This window comes from Chiloscyllium plagiosum, unplaced genomic scaffold, assembly GCF_037043375.1.
Source record: "Chiloscyllium plagiosum isolate Xiang-an unplaced genomic scaffold, Cpla_swu_hap1 HiC_scaffold_14, whole genome shotgun sequence".
In the NCBI taxonomy this organism is placed as follows: Eukaryota; Metazoa; Chordata; class Chondrichthyes; order Orectolobiformes; family Hemiscylliidae; genus Chiloscyllium; species Chiloscyllium plagiosum.
Genome location: NW_028270152.1, coordinates 76,688,087 through 76,710,052, shown reverse-complemented (window position 1 = coordinate 76,710,052; position 21,966 = coordinate 76,688,087). Strand labels below are relative to the sequence as shown.

General features: G+C 43.4%; 1 protein-coding gene across 1 annotated transcript in view; it reads right to left on the bottom strand.

Annotated features, from left to right (window-relative positions):
• The window catches only part of ift122 (intraflagellar transport 122 homolog (Chlamydomonas)), a 139,841-nt gene that overhangs the window by 83,623 nt on the left and 34,252 nt on the right, over positions 1–21,966 (bottom strand). Inside the window, exons 10-11 of the mRNA XM_043708443.2 lie at positions 1,096–1,234; positions 729–931 (exon numbers count right to left, since the gene is read on the bottom strand). Of these exons, the coding sequence (XP_043564378.1) occupies positions 729–931; positions 1,096–1,234 (342 nt within the window). The remainder of the gene's footprint in view (positions 1–728; positions 932–1,095; positions 1,235–21,966) is intronic.

Here is a 21,966-nt window from a genome sequence, read left to right as displayed (position 1 = left end):
TTGGCACTGTGAAGCAGTAGTTCTAACCACTGAGCCACTGTCCTGCCCAGCACATGGTCACAATTAGATTACTTTTTAATTCCAGAGTTTCAGTGAACTCCTCTGCATGGAGGGGTTCAAAGCTATGTCCTCAGAACATTAGCCCAAGGTTCTGAATTACTAAGCCAGTGACATTATCACTATGTCACCACCTCTCTTAAAGTTACATTTAATGATTCTGCTATTATCATTCACACAATCTCTAGATCCATATTTTGCTTCAACTGTTTCATTACCACTTCCTAATGCCTTGCATGATCATCCCTTTTGGCATAAAATCATTCCTGCCTACTAGTCTAACACAGGGTTTCCCTTTTGTTCATTCCTTCCCTCTGCACTGTAATGTCTCTGCCTAAATCTCATATTTGCGCTGCCTGCTGAAAGTTCCACAACTTTAAGTGGTAAACTCTGTTTCTCATGCCAAAGAAGGTCAGTAAATTCAGAATTTTCTGTTCTTACTTCAAACTTCCACCATCCACAGTAATTTAAGCAAAGTTCAAGATTTCTACCTGACAATGTCAGGCAATTTGAAACAATGCCTGAAAGTACTTTATTATTTAAAGTATTTAGAGAAAGACATTCTTTATAAACCTAGCCAAGTTGACTGCCTCCTATAAAGGAAATAAACTATATACTGTATATTATACCATAATAAAACTATGAACTGACATTTTAATTAGTCAGCATACCAGGCACAAGATAAGGTGCTGTGAGCATACAACTAAAAGGTTGCATTCAAATTTCTTAGTAATCTTCTCCTTTACACGGTAATGCATGTCAGTATTATCTTCTGAAAAGAGCTCATAGATCAGGATTTTTTCCGGCAGCTGGATTGCTAGTCTGTTCTTATAGATAGCAATCTTCTTCACGAGTTCCCTGCATCTGATCCGCACTAGGAAAGAGGAAAAGGTACATGATAAATGCACAGACTGGCCATTATCAATAGCATGCACTTGGACTGATTACACTAACTGCTAAATGTATCACTAACTACATTAGTATGAGAAACTGCAATATCCCAGTTATAATTACTAACACCTTTGTTTAAAAACTCACCTTTCTGTTCTGTGATGAGATGTTGGACAATGACATCAGTCATACTGTCTCGATAGGCATAGCGGTCCTTATATAATCCATGCACCGTGCTAAAAATTATTTGGTAAAAGGCAATTGTACCATCTTGACAACCTACGACCTTGTAAGAAGAATACAGAACCATTTGCACTTGCTCATTATCCACAGAGTAATAATACAAAGAAACAAAGTGATATGTAACCCTCTTCAGTAATAGCTGAACCACACTCAAATGGCAAAATAGAACTAACAGACTGAATGACTTGTTCCTGTTTCTTTGAAATACGAATGATTGAAATTTCATTTTGATACACTGATAGAATTATGTCAACAGTTAATTTTTAATCATTACTGTAGCTTTACACTCATTTTAACAATACTGAAAACTGACGATAGGTGCCACCAAGTGGTTCAACATGTGAGTGCATTCACCTTCACAAGCTGAACAAAAAAAACTGAAAAGTCTTTAAACTTCACCTGTTCTCACAGTTCTGTCTAAGTATGCATTCAACAAATAAATAAGTGCACAAATTGAAACTTCGATAATTATTACATTTGGATTAGTGACAAGTCTATTTTCCACAATCAAATATAGTGAGCCAGAAATTAAAGGATGGTCATATTTGACAGGTGCAAGCAGTAGGCCCGAGGTTTAGGGTGTTCTTGATTTTGGGCTTCAGGCCTCATTTTGACTGAACTACGGAGAGTCAGACGAAGATTGTCCATAAAAATATGTTCAAAGATCAGGTTGCTACCGCAGTGATTGTAACGAAGTCAGCCAGGTGCACCTCACAGCATATCAGTTCCTTGACTGGGGCTATTAACCTGTTCCAATCAGGGAGCCCTGGCTGACAGATATAAACAAGAGTGTCAAAGGCTCTGTTCACTCTGAAAGCTGGCTCTGAGAAGTGAAGGAACAGGTGACATCCTTCAAGGTGTTGGCGCACTATGATCCCAAGCGAGATCTGGTATTGACATACAATGCTGATCCATATAGCATCAGGGTTGTATTAGCTCATAGGTGACCCAATGAAGGGGAACGCACAACAGCATTTGCATCCAAGACTTCGGCTAATGCAGAGCGTAAATATGCCTGGATAAAGAAGGTAGGTGTGGTGGTCATATTTGAATCAGGAAGTTCCACCAATACCTTTACAAATGTAAATTTGTAATAATAATGAACCACAACCCCTGCTAGGTCTGCTTAAGAAAACAAAACAGTACTGCCCATAGCTTCAGGCGGAATTCAGCAAAGGGCCCTTGTACTAAGTGCATATAATCACAAGTTGGAACACCGTTCGAGAGGCCAAGTCGTGAATGCAGCCTCCCGCTGACAAATACACTACCGGTGACACTGCCACTAGAAGGATCTGTCATGGTTTTAAATTTTCAGGACACACTTCCTGTGACAGCTGACAATATCAGACTTCGGGAGATCCAAGATGGCGGCAACCCAGCAAGTCTGAGTCTGTAGTTCTCTGCCCAAGACTCAGGCAAAGTGGGCTGCCTGCCTCCACCACACCTGTGTGAAATATGCCCTTTAAACTTTAAGACAGCCAGAGGATTGGGGCAACATGAAAGGCATGTACATCCCATCTTGAGAAATGAGAAGAGGAAAAAAGGACAGACAGAGACTAAGGATAAGTTGGAAAACAGAGAGGGAAATAAGAGGGGAATATGGTCTAAGGAAGACGTGGAAAAGTTGCAACAATTAGAAGTAGAGTTTAGTGGCTGTAAAAATATTAATAAAGTTATCGCGGAGAAATATGTTTTATCGACCTTACTTTGTATTCGATAAAATACGTACAAACGATCACAAAGGTGACTACGCAGGCATCGGTCGGAGACCAACAACCTTAAAAACACTGTAGTCACATCCCCTAAAGTCAGCAGATACTAATTAAGTATAGTAACACAAAATAATAGGGGGAAAAAATCCCGCTCTAAAAGAAAGAGATACCCCACCTCACCTGAATCAACTAGACCACCAGCCGATATGTATAAAACAAAAAGGAAAATCGCAAAGTGGAGAACAAATAAGCCCCCTCCCTAACCCCCAGAGATAATATTAAGCAATAAAGGTAATAAGAGAAAAAGGATATCTTAATAAACAAGACAATATTATCAAAAGCGCAGTTAAAGAAATTTTACACCTCCTGCAATCCGTCACGGATGGAGTGTTATATGCCAAATACCGTGATGGTGACCTTGCTTTAAAAAGACTGTCAACCTTTACTCCAATTTTGATTATGAGGAAGTATGGGACGCTACATAAATCCGAGGACGAAATTTTGCATGCATCGTTTCGGTTCGAGGATGATAGTGTGGCTGTGAAAATGCACAAATTGAGTAAATTAAAAGTATTGGAAAAGATCTGCAACCCTAATATTAATCGGCAATTGGATGAAGAGGATATTATCATGGAAGATAGTGAAGATGAGATGGAAGAGTTTAAGAGTACCAACTATGCTAATTGGAGATCCATAGAGGTACAGAGGTGGATGGCCCTCCCCTGTCAAGGGGCAGGTGTTCATTACTATAAGAATGATAATATATCCAACAACTGGTTGACAAAACTACAATTTATGAAGATGTCCAAAGTTATTAATTCGATCTTGCTGAGATCAAATTTATTTCCAACACAGGCGTCATTGTCATACGGAAGGCCATTTAATAACAAGAATTGCAGAAGATGTAATGATATTTCGGAAACGTTTGCGCATATTTCTGGGTGGTGCCCTTACATTAAAAACATGAGAATTAAAAGGCATAATAGGATAGCAGAAGAATTAGCCAAGTTTGTTAGGAAGAACGGGTGGACTATATATATAGTGCCGCGAATTAAAGATGATGCCGGAAAACTTTGGATACCGGATTTAATCTTTAAGAAAGAACATCAGATTGTTGTGGTGGACGTGACTATTAGAACGGACCTTCAGATCAACTCTCTTGACTCGGCTTGGGAAGAAAAGATAAATAAATATAAACATCTAGGAAAAGAGATAATGGACCTCATTGGTGGAGGAAAGATATCTTTTTATGGGTTTGTGATAGGAGCTCGAGGGAAGTGTTCGAAAAGAACACTGAGTTAATGAAAGAACTCGGGATTTTGAAATTTAAATCTTTTGCACAGAATATCACAATCCTAGCTTTATCTTTGACCCTTGAACTTCTACGGGTATTTATGGACTTTTAATATCTCCTATTGACGTATTTTAATAAGGTTTTAGGTATTTTAATAACTTTAAATAATGTTTTAAATAGTTTTGATTTTAATTAGTTTTAAATTTTAAGATTTTATGAATAAAATTGTATTATTTTAGATCACTTAGTTAATTGGTGGTGGGTAATTCGAGGTGGTAAATAATTAAAGTGCCCGCTATGGGGGGATCCAAGATGGCGGCCACCCAGCAAGTCTGAGTCTACAGTGCTCCTCCCAAGACTTGGGTAAAGTGGGTCACCCACCCCCACCACACTCACCAAATCATTTATAATAGTTGTTTAATTTAATTAGTTGTTTAAACAATCTAATCTTTAGTTAAAATGACTAAAGGGAAGGGAGCCCGCAGCTCTCAACAAGCAGGACCCCCTCCCCCACCCTCTCCAGCTGCAGCTGAGGCGTCCACAGCCACCCCAGGGGACTTACCTACAGTAACAAGCCTTGTGGAGATGATCTCCAAGCTGGATACGAAGATCGACGCTTTTATCGAGGAGTCACGAAATCGATGGGACTCACTCTTGGCCGCGCTGCAGGAGCACGACCGAGACATTAAAGAAATCGAGCGCCGAGTCGGAGGGGCGGAGTTAAAGGCCGCGACCTCCGAACCTACAGCACAATCGGCCGTGGATCAGGTCCGGACTCTCGAACAGCAAGTCCGGACCTTAGAGAATTACGTTGATGATCTCGATAATAGTTTGCTGGGCCTTCCCGAACGGGAAGAGGAAGGCCAGCTTACAGCATTCCTCCAGCAGTGGCTGCTACAGCTTTTAGATCTGGAAGCTGGATCAGGCCAGGTAAGGGTGGAATGGGCCTACCGGGCTCGAACCAGCGCCCACGCCCGGTCCTGTTCCGGCTGCAGAGCTACAAGGAGAGGCAGATACTTCTAGAAGCCTCTAGAAATCTCGGAAAAGACCCCCAAGCTATGACCTACAAAGGATCCAAGATCATGTTATTCCAGGACTTTTCCCCGGCTCTGGTTCGAAAGAGGAAGGCATTCGACGAGGCGAAGAAGCGTTTAAGGGACTTAAATATTCAGTACTCCTTACGCTACCCAGCGACGTTACGCTTTAACCATGAAGGATCCGTATATAACTTCGGATCGCCAGAAAAGGCTAAGGAATTCTTGGACTCTCTTAGATAAACTGTAAGACATAATGGATGTTGGTTTGCCTTTCCCCCCACTTTGGTTTATATCCCCTTTTTTTTCTCTTACCTTACTGTTTAATATTATCATGGGGGATGGGGAGAGGGATTTGATTTTCTCCCCCCCCCTTGGGGTTGTTTTCTTTTATTATTTTATGTATATATGAGGGATGTATGTATGTGTGTATGTGTATATATATGTATGTATATATATATATATATAAGCTGGGGGGGTTTGGTTAATGTTGGTGGGGGGAGGTGGTTACCTTATTCAATTTTACCTCTGTATCGGATTGGCCCAGATGATTATGGTTGATCAGTCGGTTAAGTGGTGCACCTGGAATGTCAAGGGGAGTAATTCGCCAGTCAAAAGGAAGAAAATGTTATCAAATCTTAAGAAGGAAAGAGTTGATATAGCTCTCCTACAGGAGACACATCTGTCGGATAAAGAACACTTGAAATTACGACAGGGTGGATTTGATCAGGCCTTTTTTTCTTCTTTTAGCTCAAAAAGCAGGGGAGTTGTTATTCTTGTTCGAAAGAACTTCCCTTTCAAAATCCTAAAGCAGATAAAAGATGAATCTGGATGATATATCTTGATTAAAGCCCTCATAAATGGAGAGGAATAATGGGATTTTAAATTTGTACTGCCCCCCGGCACACCCCTTTAAATTTATAACGGAAGCCTTTTCAAAATTGATGGCTTTTGGTGCCCATCATATAATTATAGGGGAGACTTTAATTGTATTATGGATCCGGAAATAGATAGGATTCCCAAGAGTACTGCAGGAGTATCTCCCAGATCTAGACAATTGATGGATCTGAACAAAGAATTAGGATTAGTAGATGTATGGAGATGTCTTCATCCACAGGGCAGAGATTTTTCTTTCTACTCTAATCCACATAAATGTCATACCAGAATTGATATGTTTTTTTGCCCCCTCGATTTTTTAAAATTCCATATCATCCTGTAAAATAGGTAGTATAGCAATTTCCGACCACGCTGCTGTATATATGGAAACTAAGGCGAGGAACAATGGGACATCCCCTCGGCATTGGCGTTTGGACCCCTTCCTAATGAAAGATAGTAAATTTGTAAAGTACTTCTCTCAAGAATTTAAAACTTTTTTAGAAATTAATTCAGGTACAGCTAGCAACCCATCAATGATGTGGGAGACCATCAAAGCTTACACGCGAGGTTTGATCATCTCCTATTCAGCGACCCAGAAGAAATTGAAGGGAGAACAACAGCGTCTGCTTGAAGCTCGCTTAAAAGCAGCTGAAACAGCATACACTGATAGACCTTCTATTATTAAATTGCAAAGGATTACGGCTCTTAGGACAGCTCTAAACACTACGCTTACTCAAACGGCTAAGAGGGAAATATTATTTACAAAACAAAGGTTATATGAATATGGCGACAAACCGGGTAGATACTTAGCATTTCTTGCAAAGAAAAAAAAGGCCCCTCAGACTATTACATCTATCAAGGAAAGTACGGGTATTTTGACTCATAAAATCATAATCATAAAAAGATTAATGCGATCTTTAGAGAATTTTATTCTGAGTTATATAAATCGCAGGATTGTGAAGATAGGATGAGGAGGATGCAGTCATTTTTAAAAAATTTGACCTTTCCAGGCCTAACTCCGGAACAAGTATCAGTCCTAAATGCTCCTCTTACAGTCCAAGAAATACTTGATGCAATTAGGCAACTTCAGAGTGGTAAGGCACCGGGCCCAGATGGTTTTCAAACTGAATTCTATAAAGAATTTACAGAAATATTGGCTGGTCCACTTATGGACATGTATAACTATGCATATAGTCAGGCTGTCTCCCGCCTTCGCTGAAAGAGGCAAATATCTCTCTTATCCTTAAAAAAGGAAAGGATCCAGAAGATTGTATATCATATAGACCAATATGTAGATTTTAAAATCCTTTCTAAAACGTTAGCACTGAGACTAGAAAGGATACTGCCACATATTATAAAGGAGGATCAGACGGGGTTTATTAAGGGCCGTAGATCATCCAATAATATTAGAAGGGTTTTGAATATGATTCAAGCCTGTCATCAGGGAAAGATACCAGGAGTATCTTTCATTAGACACAGAAAAGGCATTTAATAGGGCTGAATGGTCATATTTGTTTTACACATTGGAAAGATTTGACATTGGACAGGTGTTTACCAAATGGGTCTCAACATTGTATAGTGATCCCAAAGCAGTTGTGGTTACCAATGGATTAGGTTCGGATAGCTTCAGTGTGGGTAGGGGCTGCTATCAGGGATGTCCCCTCTCGCCATTGTTATTTAGCTAATAATTGAACCACTAGCAGAAGCTATACGAGCTGATCCTAATATAATGGCCCCGAGGATTGGTACAGGTAAACATAAAATTACCCTTTATGCAGATGATGTTCTTCTATTCCTCAGTAATCCTCTGATGTCCGTACCTCGCCTAATCCAAGTTATTAATACATTTAGCGCATTCTCAGGCTATAAAATTAATTTTTCAAAATTGGAGGCTATGCCAATGGGTGGCCTTGCTATGATACCCCACTTAGTGGACAGATCCCTTTTTCCCTTTCGTTGGTCCCTGGAGGGCTTCTTATATTTAGGCATTTTTATTACTCCAGTATTTGGTCAGTTGTATAAGGCTAATTTTGTGCATTTACTGGAAAGGATAAGGCAGGACCTCCAGCGATGGGGAGACCTTCCAATTTCCTGGTTGGGTAGAATAGCACTAATCAAAATGAATGTCCTGCCCCGTCTCCTATATCCTATGAGAATGCTCCGGTGATGCTGCCGAGGACGGCTTTATGTAAATTATATGGCTGGCTGGGTTCCTTTATCTGGAATCATAGGCGGCCCCTCATTAAGCTGAAGAAGCTACAGCTTCCACAGACAAGGGGAGGATTGGACTTCCCTGACTTTAGGAAATATCAGTTAAGTTCCCTATTAAGTTACATAGCTGATTGGGTCTTGTCTGATCCACAATCAATCTGGTTGGACATCGAGGCCTCTCAAGTAAAATACCCACTTATTAACCTTTTATTTTCAGACAAGAGGAAAATCATTACAGATCACTGTAAAAACCCTATAATACTAAATACAATTAAGGCTTGGAATATAATGCGGCAAAATGAGGGCAACTCACATAAAACATCCCCCTATACACCGATAGTGGGAGCATGGGTATTCCAACCGGGGTTTACAGAGGCCACTTTTAAACTCTGGAGATCCAGGGGTATCTCATGTTTAGGGGATCTATTTAAGGATGGGGTCCTGATGTCTTTTGAACAGCTGCGTCAGAAATTCGGATTACCTAATGGAGACCTCTTTCGATACTTCCAAATTCGAGATTATATACAGAAGAAGACTACGTTATTAGATAGTCTTTATAAATCAGATAGAGAATGTAGTGTCCTACGACCAGTGGGGGTATCTTCCGTCAGTACTATTTATCATTTACTACATGATGAAGTATTGGGAGATATGGATAATCTGCTTAAAACACGGGATCAGGATTTGGGACTAGAAATCTCTATAGAAACGTGGAATGATATTTGGGAAAATGCTAGAAGAATTACTATCTGTAACAGAACCCAGGCTATCCAGCTGAAGATACTTCATAGGGCCCATATAGCACCGGTTCGACTGGCAAAATTTAAGGCAGGAGCATCTCCAATGTGTCCTAAATGCAAAATAGAGGTGGGCACTCTTGTACATTGCCTATGGACCTGTCATAAGATCCGTAGATATTGGACTAAAGTAGCAAGTACCCTGACAGAAATTTTAGGAACGGAAATAAAAGTGGACCCCGTATCTCTCCTCTTGGGCTTTTCGAACTTTCCCTCCCTGGACACGTACGGGAAGAGACTATTTTCTATGCTTTCTTTCTGTGCAAGGAAAAATATTTTGGTGAACTGGGTGGTTGGGGGCCCCCCTGGACTTTCAAATTGGCACATTTTTATGGAATTATGGAATGTATTCCTCTTGACTTCCTCACAAATATGGTGCACCGAAAGACCGAATTATTTTATAAAATATGGCAGCCCTTCTTGAATTACATAAATACAGATATTTCGGCTATCCTAACAAGGGCTTTTATTTAATTGAGATTACAAACCTGGCTGGTCCGGGGCACCTCGGGAGAGGAATCCCGCACGAATACGGGTTTTATTACATCTGACGTTAACACATTCCAAGCATGTAAGAGACTTAAATATACACTCTGGTTAGTTGTAGGTTAGATTAGTAGATAGTTGAGTTTTGTTTTTTTTTCTTCTTTTTTGTTTTTTTTTCTGTCTCTTGTTAAATTTTTGGCTATTGTGCATTTGAGTTAATTGTATATCAATGTTTATATCTGAGAGTTTTGTTTATTTTTGTAAACTTGTAAAAATGTTAAATTTCTAATAAAAATATCTATTAAAAAAAAGTGCCCGCTACACACAAGTGATGAGTGGTAATTTAGTCTAACGGTTGATAACCTCAGCTCATCCCTTGCCTCGCTGAAATTCTGATTCACAATGTTTTATACCGTCCCCTTAAGATCATCTGGCTGTGGTTTTCCTAGGTAGGGGTATTCATTCGTCGACGAGTGACGTTAAAATCTCGAAAAGGACACGATCCATTGCGTATGGTGACTGCATAAAATTAGCTTTATAGTACACTTGAATTTTCTTTATTTTATTTTGGGATGCCTGGGTCGAGGATGGGGTACTAGTTGGGAGAGGATATGATGGGTTTTCGGTTAGGAAGTGATGCCCCCTGGAAACAAGGGAGAAAATCTCCGTTTAAATATGTTCTACACATTTTCTATTTAAAAATAGTTTTTTATTATATTGTGTGTGTATTGAAGAATCTCTATTTTTGTGAATTTTCTATGGTCTATGCTCGGGATGTTTTGGATGGGGTTCCTTCTCCTGGGGGGTCTTGGACTTGCCTGGACGATTATGATTAGTCATTCGATTAAATGGTGCACCTGGAATGTCAAGGGGAGTAATTCACCAGTCAAAAGGAAGAAAAAACTATCAAACCTCAAAAAAGAAAGGGTTGATATAGCTCTCCTACAGAAGACACATTTACTGGATAAAGAACACTTGAAATTACAACAGGGTGAATTTGATCAGGCCTTCTTTTCTTCTTTCAGCTCAAAAAGTAGGGGAGTAGTCATTCTTATTCGGAAGAATCTCCATTTCAAAATCCTAAGTCAAACAAAAGATGAACCTGGACAATATATACTGATTAAAGCCCTTATAAATGGAGAGGAATATGGGATTTTAAAATCTGTATTGTCCCCCAGCACATCCTTTCAAATTTATAATGGAAGCCTTCTCCAAACTGATGGCTCTCGAGGCTCGTCACACAGTTATAGGGGGAGATTTTAATTGCATTATGGACCCGGAGATGGACAGGATACCCAAGAGTACTGCGGGTGTATCCCCCAGATCCAGACAATTGGTGGATTTGAATAAAGAGCTAGGATTAGTAGATGTGTGAAGGTGCCTTCATCCGCAAGGCAGAGATTTCTCTTTTTACTCTAATCCACATAAATGTTACACTAGAATTGATATGTTTTTTGCCCCCTCGACCTTTTTGAATTCCATATCATCATGCAAAATAGGTAATATAATAATTTCTGATCACGCAGCTATGTATAGGGAAATCAAGGCTCGGAACAATGAGGCATCCCCCCAAACATTGGCGTATGGATTCCTTCTTAATGAAGGATAGTGAATTTGTAAAGTATTTTTCTCAAGAATTTAAAACTTTTTCAGAAATTAATTCAGGTACGGCTAGTAACCTGTCAAAGATGTGGGAGATCATTAAGGCTTATGTGCGAGGTCTGATCATTTCATACTTGGCGACCCAGAAAAAACTAAAGGGAGAACAACAGCATCTACTTGAGACTCGCTTAAAAGCAGCTGAGACAGCGTATGTTGATAGACCTTCTATTGCTAAATCACAAAGGGTTACGGCCCATAGGACAGCCCTGAATACCGCGCTTACCAAACGACAAAGAGGGAAATATTATTTGCAAAGCAAAGATTATATGAATTTGGCGAAAAACCTGGTAGATACTTAGCATTTCTCGCAAGGAAAAAAAAGGCCCCTCAAGCTATCACGTCCATCAGGGAAAGTGCTAGTACTCTGACTCTCCATCATAAAAGGATCAACACAATCTTCAGAAAGTTTTATTCTGATTTGTATAAATCGCAGGATTGCGAAGATAGAGCCAGGAAGATGGAGTCCTTTTTTAAAAGCCTGGCCTTTCCAGACTTTACTCCGGAACAGGTATTGGTCCTGCATGCTCCCCTAACAACCCAGGAAATACTTGACGCAATCAGGCAGCTTCACAGCAGTAAAGCACCTGGTCCAGATGGATTTCAGGTTGAATTCTACGAAGAGTTTACAGGAGTATTAGCTGGTCCACTTATGGACATGTACAACTACTCATATAGTCAGGGCTGCCTCCCGCCTTCGCTGAAAGAGGCGAATATCTCACTTATTCTCGAAAAAGGAAAGGGCCCAGAAGATTGCACATCATACAGACCAATGTCTTTGATTAATTTAGATTTTAAAATTCTTTCTAAAACATTAGTATTGAGGCTGGAGAGGGTATTGCCATATATCATAAAAAAGGATCAGATGGGGTTCATCAAGGGCCGTAGATCATCTAATAACATTAGAAGGGTTTTGAATGTGATTCAATTCTGTCACCAGGAAAAAGTACCGGGAATAGTAGTCTCATTGGATGCGAAGAAGGCATTCGACAGGGTTGAATGGTCATACCTGTTCTATACATTAGAAAGGTTTGGCGTTGGAAAGGTATTTGCTAAATGAGTCTCAACATTGTATAATGATCCCAAAGCAGTTGTGATCACCAATGGATTAGGCTCGGTTAGCTTCAGTGTGGGTCGGGGCTGCCGTCAGGGATGTCCTCTCTCACCGTTGCTATTCACACTAATAATTGAGCCACTAGCGGAATCTATATGGGCTGATTCTAATATAGCGGCCCCGAGGGTTGGTACAAGTAAACATAAAATTACCCTTTCTGTAGATGATATTCTCCTTTTTCTTAGCAATCCTCTGATGTCCATTCCTCGCTTAATCCAAGTTATTAATATATTTAGTGCATTCTCAGGCTACAAAATTAATTTCTCAAAATCGGAAGCCATGCCGATGGGTGGCCTCGCTAGTATGTCCCACTTATTGGACGGATCTCTCTTTCCCTTTCGGTGGTCTCTAGAGGGTTTCTTATATTTAGGTATTTTTATCACCCCAGTATTTGGCCAGCTGTACAAGGTCAATTTTGTGCATCTACTGGAAAGGATAAGGCAGGACCTCCAACGTTGGAGGGATCTTCCAATTTCTTGGCTAGGTAGAATAGCCCTAATTAAAATGAATGTCTTGCCCCGTCTCTTATACCCTACAAGAATGCTCCCGATGATGCTGCAGAGGCCGGCACTGCACAAATTGTATGGTTGGCTGGGTTCTTTCATCTGGAATCATAGACGGCCCCTCATTAAGTTAAGGAAGCTACAGCTTCCACAGGCAAGGGGAGGGCTGGATTTTCCAGACTTTAGGAAGTATCAGCTGAGTACTCTATTAAGCCACATAGCCGATTGGGTCTCGTCTGACCTGCAATCAATCTGGCTGGACATCAAGGCTTCTCAAGTAAAGTGCCCTCTTACTAACCTCTTATTTTTAGATAAGATGAAAATCATTATGGACCACTGTAAAAACCCTATAGTATTAAACACAATTAAAGCCTGGAAGATAATGCGCAAAACGAGGGTAATTCACATAAAACATTCCCCTATACTCCTATAGTGGGGGCATGGGGTTTTCAACCGGGGCTCACAGATGCCACATTCAAATTCTGGAGTTCCAGGGGTATCTCCTGTTTAGGGGATCTGTTTGAGGAGGGGGTCCTGATGTCTTTTGAACAGCTGCCTCAGAAATTTGGACTACCTAATGGTAGTCTTCCAAATTCGAGATTACATACAGAAGACGACCACGCTATTTGATAGCCTTTATAAATCAGACAGAGAACGTAGAGTGCTGTGGCCAATGGGTGTACCCTCGGTCAGCACTCTTATTATTTATTACATAATGAAGTATCGGAAGACATGGACCCTGCTTAGAACATGGGATCAGGAATTGGGGCTCGAAATTTCTACAGAAATGTGGGATGACATCTGGGAAAATGCCAGAAAAATCTCCATTTGTAACAGAACCCAGGCCATTCATTAAAGATACTCCATAGGGCTCATATAGCACCGGAACGACTGAGCAATATTTAGGGCAGGAGCATCTCCAATGTGTCCCAAATGCAAAACAGAGGTGGGCACTCTTTCACATTGCTTATGGACATGTTATAAGATCCACAAATACTGGACCAAAGTAGCAAATGCCTTGACAGAAATCTTGGGATCTGAAATTAGAGTATATCCAGTACCTCTTCTCCCGGGCTTCTCGAGTTTACCTTCTCTGGATGTGCACGGGTGGAAATTATTTTCCATTCTCTCCTTTTGTGCAAGGAAAAATATCTTAGTAAACCGGGTGGCTGAGGGCCCTCCAGAACTTGCGAATTGGCACAGATTAATCATGGAATGTATTCCCCTTGACTTCCTTACAAATATGGTGCACCAAAAAAACTGAATTATTCTATAAAATATGGCAGCCCTTCTTGAATTATATAGATACAGGTATTTTGGCCATTTTGTCAAGGGCTTTCATCTAGTTGAGGTAACAGTTCTGGCTGGTCCGGGGCCCCTTAGGGGAGGAATACCGCATGAATATGGGTTTTATTAAGATTTGATGTTAATTCATTCCGAGCATGTACTTCACTATTTAATTACTATGTTATCCTTTTTTTTCTCGAGTAATGTAAGATATTTGATCATACACTGATTAGTTATAGGTTAGATTAGTAGTTAGTTGAGTTTTGTCTTTTTCTTTATTTTTCCTCTGTATCTCTTCTTTTTGTTTGAAAGATTTTGGCTATTATTTATTTAAGATTTAATTGTATATTAGTGTTTGTTCTTGTGTTTTTTTTATTTGTAAGCTTGTAAAAACATGTTAAATTTTCAATAAAAATATCTATTAAAAAAAAAGACAATATCAGACTTCAGGCGCAGAAAGATCCGGTCGTAGCAAAACTGAAACAGCTGGTGGTAATGGGGAAACTAAAGGGCTGTCACAAATACAACTGAAACCTCTCTGGACCCAGAAAGAACAGATCACAGTAAAGGATGGGGAGCCAGAGTGATTGTCCCAAACAATAGTCGCCATCAGATACTCGATAAATTCCACCAGGGTCATTCAGGTTTTCCAAAATGAAGATGTTGGCAAAAAGTTATGCCTGGTGGCCAGGAGAGGATGCAAGCATAGCTGCATTGGTGGGGCAATGTCCAGAGTGCCAACAAGGGAAAATTTACTGCCAGCAGCTCCCCCACATACATGGGAATGGCAGGTAAATCCTGTTCGCGGTTCCACGTCGACTATACCAGCACTTTCATGGGCTCAAGTTTCTTAGTCATTGTGAACACCCAAAGTGTTTGGGCATGCATAGAGTTCAGTTGTTAAACATGGAGATGATGACATAAAAACAGTGAGCATTTTTTGCAGTACATGGGCTACCAGAATGGTTGGTCACAGGCCATCATTTTATCAGCAGGGAATTTGAGTATTTCCTAAATTTGAAAGGCATTTGGCATGTAAGGACAGCTCCATACCATCCATTGTCCAGTGGTCGGGCAGACAAAACAGTCCAAATTTGAAGGCAGGCTTAAAAGAAAGCCTACAGCTTGACTCGATACCAAACTGCCCCAGTTCCTATTTTATTATCAGACCACTCATCATGCAACTACAGGCATAGTTCCAGAACACACAAAAGCAGGAGTTGCTGGAAAAGCTTGGCAGGTATAGCATCATCTGTGAAGAGAAATCAGAATTAACTCAGGGTTGAGTGACCCTTCCTCAGAACTTAGTACAGTTTTTGTTTCTGATTGTTTTTTTTTTAAAATAGCTCCAGCAGAGTTGCTAAATGGGGATAAATTTTGGCACCAGGTTAAAACTGATTGCCCAGACCTGGGGTAGGGAGGGTGAAACAGCATCAGGACCGCCAATGCCAGCACAAGACTCCTCTGAATGGGAGAGACATTTTATTTCAGGGTACAAAATTTGGTACCACAGAAAAAGCCCTGCATGGGTAAGAAGCATGGTCAACGCAAGGTCAGGTCCTAGGACATACAAAGTTCAGATAGATGAGGGGGTCCTGAACAAGGACATGGACCCACATGAAGGTTGCAAACAAGGAAACGAATCAGGAGCAAAACATACCCGGTCCCTCAAAGCATCCAGAAAGGCTGTCAGAACCCATGGGCTGCCCACCTTGATCCAGCATCAAAGAAACCTCTGAGTCTGAGATGGACATGGCATATGTCGCAGCCTCGACACCTTTACAATCTGAAGAAAAAGATTAATTTCTTCCAAGTCGCTCCAGGCACAATAGGTGGACAAAAGTCTAGTACACATCACACGTATTCAAGACTGAGTCGGAGGAACCAAACTTGATGAGAAAACGCCTCAGAAGAGGCTACAAGAAAAAGAACAGACCTACATCCCTGCATTTAAAGGGGGTGTATTTGTTACAAGGTCAGCCAGATGGGCCTCATAGAATACTAGTTCCCTGATTGGGGCTGTTAACCTAGTCCAATCAGGGAGCCCTGGCTGACTGATATAACAGGAGATTCAGAGTCGTCTCAGTTTCGGGAACTGACTCTATGCTGGCTGGTGCTACAGTCAGTGTGTTACTGTTAGTTTCTGCTTCTCTTTTTTTTGGAGGGGGAAACCTGATTCCTGAACTGGCTGAATTATTTGGCCAGTTTGTTAACTGGCATTCCTTTTAGTGAGGACTGATTGTTAAACTCCTGATGCACATAATGTGTTTCAGGTGTAACTCTGTTCTCATTAGGGAATTGTTGTTTCACTGGCTGGTTACAGCCTGTATGTTACTCTTTTCTCTCCTTTTTCTCTTTCTGAGAAAAGGACAATGTTAATTTTGTGGTAGGGCATAGCCCTTGGACTGTAGTTTTCTTTGTTTTTTTTTTGTTTTTTTTGTATGTGTCTTCACTTTTTATTGGTGTTTTGGACTGAGTCCTGTGGAAGACATGCATTTTACCAGAGGAGCTGTTCCTGTGGGGAGGCCTAGCCCTGGACTGGGCCTCTGAAGATTGAACACCTGTATGTGCGCTGGGAGGTGAGCAGTTGCTGTATCCTGGAGTTTGGGAGAAGACCTTTCCTTCAGGAGTGGACCAAACCCCTGTGAGTTAACTGCACCTGTACTATGTACTATGTTCTTGTGAGTGGGCCTGGCTCTCCAAGGCTGGACCAGGACTCTGTTGAGACTGAACATCTGTGCTATGGGGTGTGCATTTGCTGCCTCCAGGAGTGGACTCTGCCCTTGATTGTGGACCGTCTTTTAACAACGGATTCTGCAGTTTGGAGCGGCCTCTAATTCTGACTTTGCACATTGTATACTGGAGTGGACTCTTCCTGAAAATGGATTCCATATCTTGAAGACTGTATAAATTTGGACTGTGTACCAGAAGGGAGTTTTTTTTTTTGGGTAACTAACTGTATTGTGGTGTTTCCTGGGTCTATCACCCGCACTGTCTTGCGTGTCCCTGGGTCTGGCAGGCCTTGCTGTGAGCTGGGAGGCTCATGGGTCGTCCTGAAAGCTGTCACCCCGAGAGCCGGAGGGTGGGTAGGCCATGCTGTGAATCTGAAGGTTGGTAGGCTGTCCTAAAAGCCGGAGGGTGGGTAGGCCACCCTGATGCCAGTCACCCCGAGAGCTAGATGGTGGGTAGGCTGTTCTGAGCACTGTCGTCCCGATAAGGGGTAATCGGGACGGGCTGTCCTAGAGGTGGTCGAAAGGTGTCAGAGCAGCCGAGAGCCAGAAGGCACGTAGGGGCGGGCTGAGATCCGGAAGGCTTGTGGGCTACCCTACACGCTGTCGTCCCAGGGAAGGGGACGGGCTGTCCTAGAGGTGGCCGAAAGGTGTGCCAGGATAGCCCACTGGTCGGAGGTGCAACGGGGTGGGTGAGAGCCCAATGGTACCTAGGGGCAGACCGAGAGCCAGAAGGCGGGTAGCCGTCCTCGGCGCTGTCACCCCGGGCAGGTACCGGGGCGGGCTGCCCCAGAGGTGGTCGAAAGGTGCTGAGGGTGGTTAGTGAAGCTGGAAGGTGGGTAGGCTGTCCTGACTGCTGTCACCCTGGGCGGGTACCAGGGCGGGCTGTCCTAGAGGTGGTCGAAAGGTGTGTCAGGGCGGACCGAGAACTGGAAGGGGCATGGGGTGGACCGAGAACCGGAAGGTGGGTAGGGGCGGGCTGCCTTAGTGGTCGGAAGGTGGGAGGGGCGGGGGCTTGCTGGGTCTGTATTGTCTGCACTTTTGTATGTAACGGTATTGTCTAATGTACAAATGTCATTGTCACTGTCTTGTATGTGGAACTGGGATTTGACGTTTGTCCTCCTCTCCCTGTAAATTGGTTGAACGGTAGGGTTCAGGGCCCAGCTTTGCTGCTCCTCTCCCTTGTAAAATTGCTGTCTTTTGTGTACAGCTATCAATGTTTTTTTGTAAACTGTTTTGTAATTTGTTTAATAAAATAAAAAAATAAAAAAAATAACAGGAGATTCAGAGTCGTCTCAGTTTCGGGAACTGACTCTATGCTGGCTGGTGCTACAGTCAGTGTGTTACTGTTAGTTTCTGCTTCTCTTTTTTTTGGAGGGGGAAACCTGATTCCTGAACTGGGTGAATTATTTAGCCAGTTTGTTAACTGGCATTTCTTTTAGTGAGGACTGACTGTTAAACTCCTGATGCACACAATGTGTTTCAGGTGTAACTCAGTTCTCATTAGGGGATTGTTGTTTCACTGGCTGGTTACAGCCTGTGTGTTAAGCCTATCGAGAAAAGGACAATGTTAATTTTGTGGTAGGGCTTAGCCCTTGGACTCTAGTTTTCTTTGTTTTTTTGTATGTGTCTTCACTTTTTATTGGTGTTTGGACTGAGCCCTTGTGGAAGACATACATTTTACCAGAGGAGCTATTCCTGTGGGGAGGCCTAGCCCTGGGACTGGGCCTCTGAAGATTGAACACCTGTGTGTGTGCTGGGAGGTGAGCACTTGCTGTATCCTGGAATTTGGGTGAAGGCCTTCAGGAGTGGATCAAACCTCTGAGTTAACTGCACTTGTACAATGTACTATGTTCCTATGAGTGGGCCTGGTTTTCCAAGGCTGGGCCAGGACTCCATGGAGACTGAACACCTGTGTGCTGTGCATTTGCTGCCTTCAAGAGTGGACTCTGCCCTTGATTGCGGACTCTGTTTTTAGCAATGGACTCTGCAGTTTGGAGTGGACTCTATTTCTGACAATGCACATTATATACTGGAGTGGACTCTTCCTGGAAATGGATTCCATATCTTGAAGACTGTGTATAAATTTGGACTGTGTACCAGAAGGGAGTTTTTTTTTTGGGTAACTAACTGTATTGTGGTGTTTCCTGGGTCTATCACCCGCACTGTCTTGCGTGTCCCTGGGTCTGGCAGGCCTTGCTGTGAGCTGGGAGGCTCATGGGTCGTCCTGAAAGCTGTCACCCCGAGAGCCGGAGGGTGGGTAGGCCATGCTGTGAATCTGAAGGTTGGTAGGCTGTCCTAAAAGCCGGAGGGTGGGTAGGCCACCCTGATGCCAGTCACCCCGAGAGCTAGATGGTGGGTAGGCTGTTCTGAGCACTGTCGTCCCGATAAGGGGTAATCGGGACGGGCTGTCCTAGAGGTGGTCGAAAGGTGTCAGAGCAGCCGAGAGCCAGAAGGCACGTAGGGGCGGGCTGAGATCCGGAAGGCTTGTGGGCTACCCTACACGCTGTCGTCCCAGGGAAGGGGACGGGCTGTCCTAGAGGTGGCCGAAAGGTGTGCCAGGATAGCCCACTGGTCGGAGGTGCAACGGGGTGGGTGAGAGCCCAATGGTACCTAGGGGCAGACCGAGAGCCAGAAGGCGGGTAGCCGTCCTCGGCGCTGTCACCCCGAGCAGGTACCGGGGCGGGCTGCCCCAGAGGTGGTCGAAAGGTGCTGAGGGTGGTTAGTGAAGCCGGAAGGTGGGTAGGCCGTCCTGACTGCTGTCACCCTGGGCGGGTACCGGGGCGGGCTGTCCTAGAGGTGGTCGAAAGGTGCTGAGGGTGGTTAGTGAAGCCGGAAGGTGGGTAGGCCGTCCTGACTGCTGTCACCCTGGGCGGGTACCGGGGCGGGCTGTCCTAGAGGTGGTCGAAAGGTGTGTCAGGGCAGACCAAGAACTGGAAGGGGCATGGGGTGGACCGAGAACCGGAAGGTGGGTAGGGGCGGGCTGCCTTAGAATGGTCGGAAGGTGGGAGGGGCGGGGGCTTGCTGGGTCTGTATTGTCTGCACTTTTGTATGTAACGGTATTGTCTAATGTACAAATGTCATTGTCACTGTCTTGTCATATGTGGAACTGGGATTTGAGGTTTGTCCTCCTCTCCCTGTAAAATGGTTGAACGGTAGGGTTTGGGGCCTAGCTTTGCTGCTCCTCTCCCTTGTAACATTGCTATCTCTTGTGTACAGCTGTTAATGTTTTTTGTAAACTGTTTTGTAATTTGTTTAATAAAATAAAATATAACAGGAGATTCAGAGTCGTCTCAGTTTCGGGAACTGACTCTATGCTGGCTGGTGCTACAGTCAGTGTGTTACTGTTAGTTTCTGCTTCTCTTTTTTTTTGGAGGGGGAAACCTGATTCCTGAACTGGGTGAATTATTTAGCCAGTTTGTTAAATGGCATTTCTTTTAGTGAGGACTGACTGTTAAACTCCTGATGCACACAATGTGTTTCAGGTGTAACTCAGTTCTCATTAGGGGATTGTTGTTTCACTGGCTGGTTACAGCCTGTGTGTTAAGCCTATCGAGAAAAGGACAATGTTAATTTTGTGGTAGGGCTTAGCCCTTGGACTCTAGTTTTCTTTGTTTTTTTGTATGTGTCTTCACTTTTTATTGGTGTTTGGACTGAGCCCTTGTGGAAGACATACATTTTACCAGAGGTGCTATTCCTGTGGGGAGGCCTAGCCCTGGGACTGGGCCTCTGAAGATTGAACACCGGTGTGTGCTGGGAGGTGAGCAGTTGCTGTATCCTGGAGTTTGGCGGCAGACCTTTCCTTCAGAAGTGGACCAAACCCCTATGAGTTAACTGCACCTGTACAATGTACTTTTCCTGTGAGTGGGCCTGGTTTTCCAAGGCTGGGCCAGACTGAACACCTGTGTGCTATGGGGTGTGTATTTCCTGCCTTCAGGAGTGGACTCTGCCCTTGGTTGCGGACTCTGTTTTTAGCAATGGACTCTGCAGCTTGGAGTGGACTCTATTTCCGATAACGCACATTGTATACTGGAGTGGACTCTTCCTGGAAATGGATTCTATATTTTGAAGACCGTATAGCGGAGTGGGAGGTTCTTGGCCTCCTCCATCGCCAGACCCTGGCCTCACGATGGCTGGAGGAAGAGCGCCTCATCTTCCAACCACATGGGATGAATGTAGATTTCTCCAGCTTCCTCATTTCCCCTCCCCCCACCTTATCTCAGTCCCAACCCCCGGATTCAGCACCGCCTTCTTCACCTGCAATCATCTTCCCGATCTCTCCGCCCCCACCCCCTCTCCGGCCTATCACCCTCACCCTCACCTCCTTCCACCTATCGTATTCCCAGTGCCCCTCCCCCAAATTTCCACCCCCCATCTTATATCTCAGCCCGCATGGCACACCAGCCTCATTCCTGAAGCAGGGCTTATGCCCGAAACGTCGATTCTCCTGCTCCTTGGACGCTGCCTGGCCTGCTGTGTTTTTCCAGCACCACATTTTTCAACTCTGGTCTCCAGCATCTGCAGTCCTCACTTTCTCCTTAGCCCTTGGACTCTAGTTCCCTTTGTTTTTTTTGTATGCCTTCACTTTTTTTTGCTGTATCCTGGGGTTTCGGCGAAGACATTGCCTTCAGGAGTGGATCAAACCCCTGTGCAATGTACTGTGTTCCTGTGAGTGGGCCTGGTTTTTCAAGGCTGGGCCTGGACTCCATGGAGACTGAACACCTGTGTGCTGTGCATTTGCTGCCTTCAGGGGTGGACTCTGCAGTTTGGAGTGGACTTCATTTTGGACCATGCACCTCAAAAACTGGAGTGGACTCCATTCCTGGGAATAGACTCTATATTTTGAAGACTCTATTTGGACTGTGTACCAGAAAGGACTCTGTTTTTCGGTAATTAACTGTGTTGTTTGTTGTGTCTATCACTTGCACGGTCTTGTGTGTCCCTGGGTCTGGCAGGCCTTACTGTGAGCTGGGAGGTTCATACGTCGTCCTGTAAGCTGTCACCCCGAGAACCGAAGGGTGGGTAGGCCATCCTGTGGACCTGAAGGTTGGTAGGCTGTCCTGAAAGCTGGAG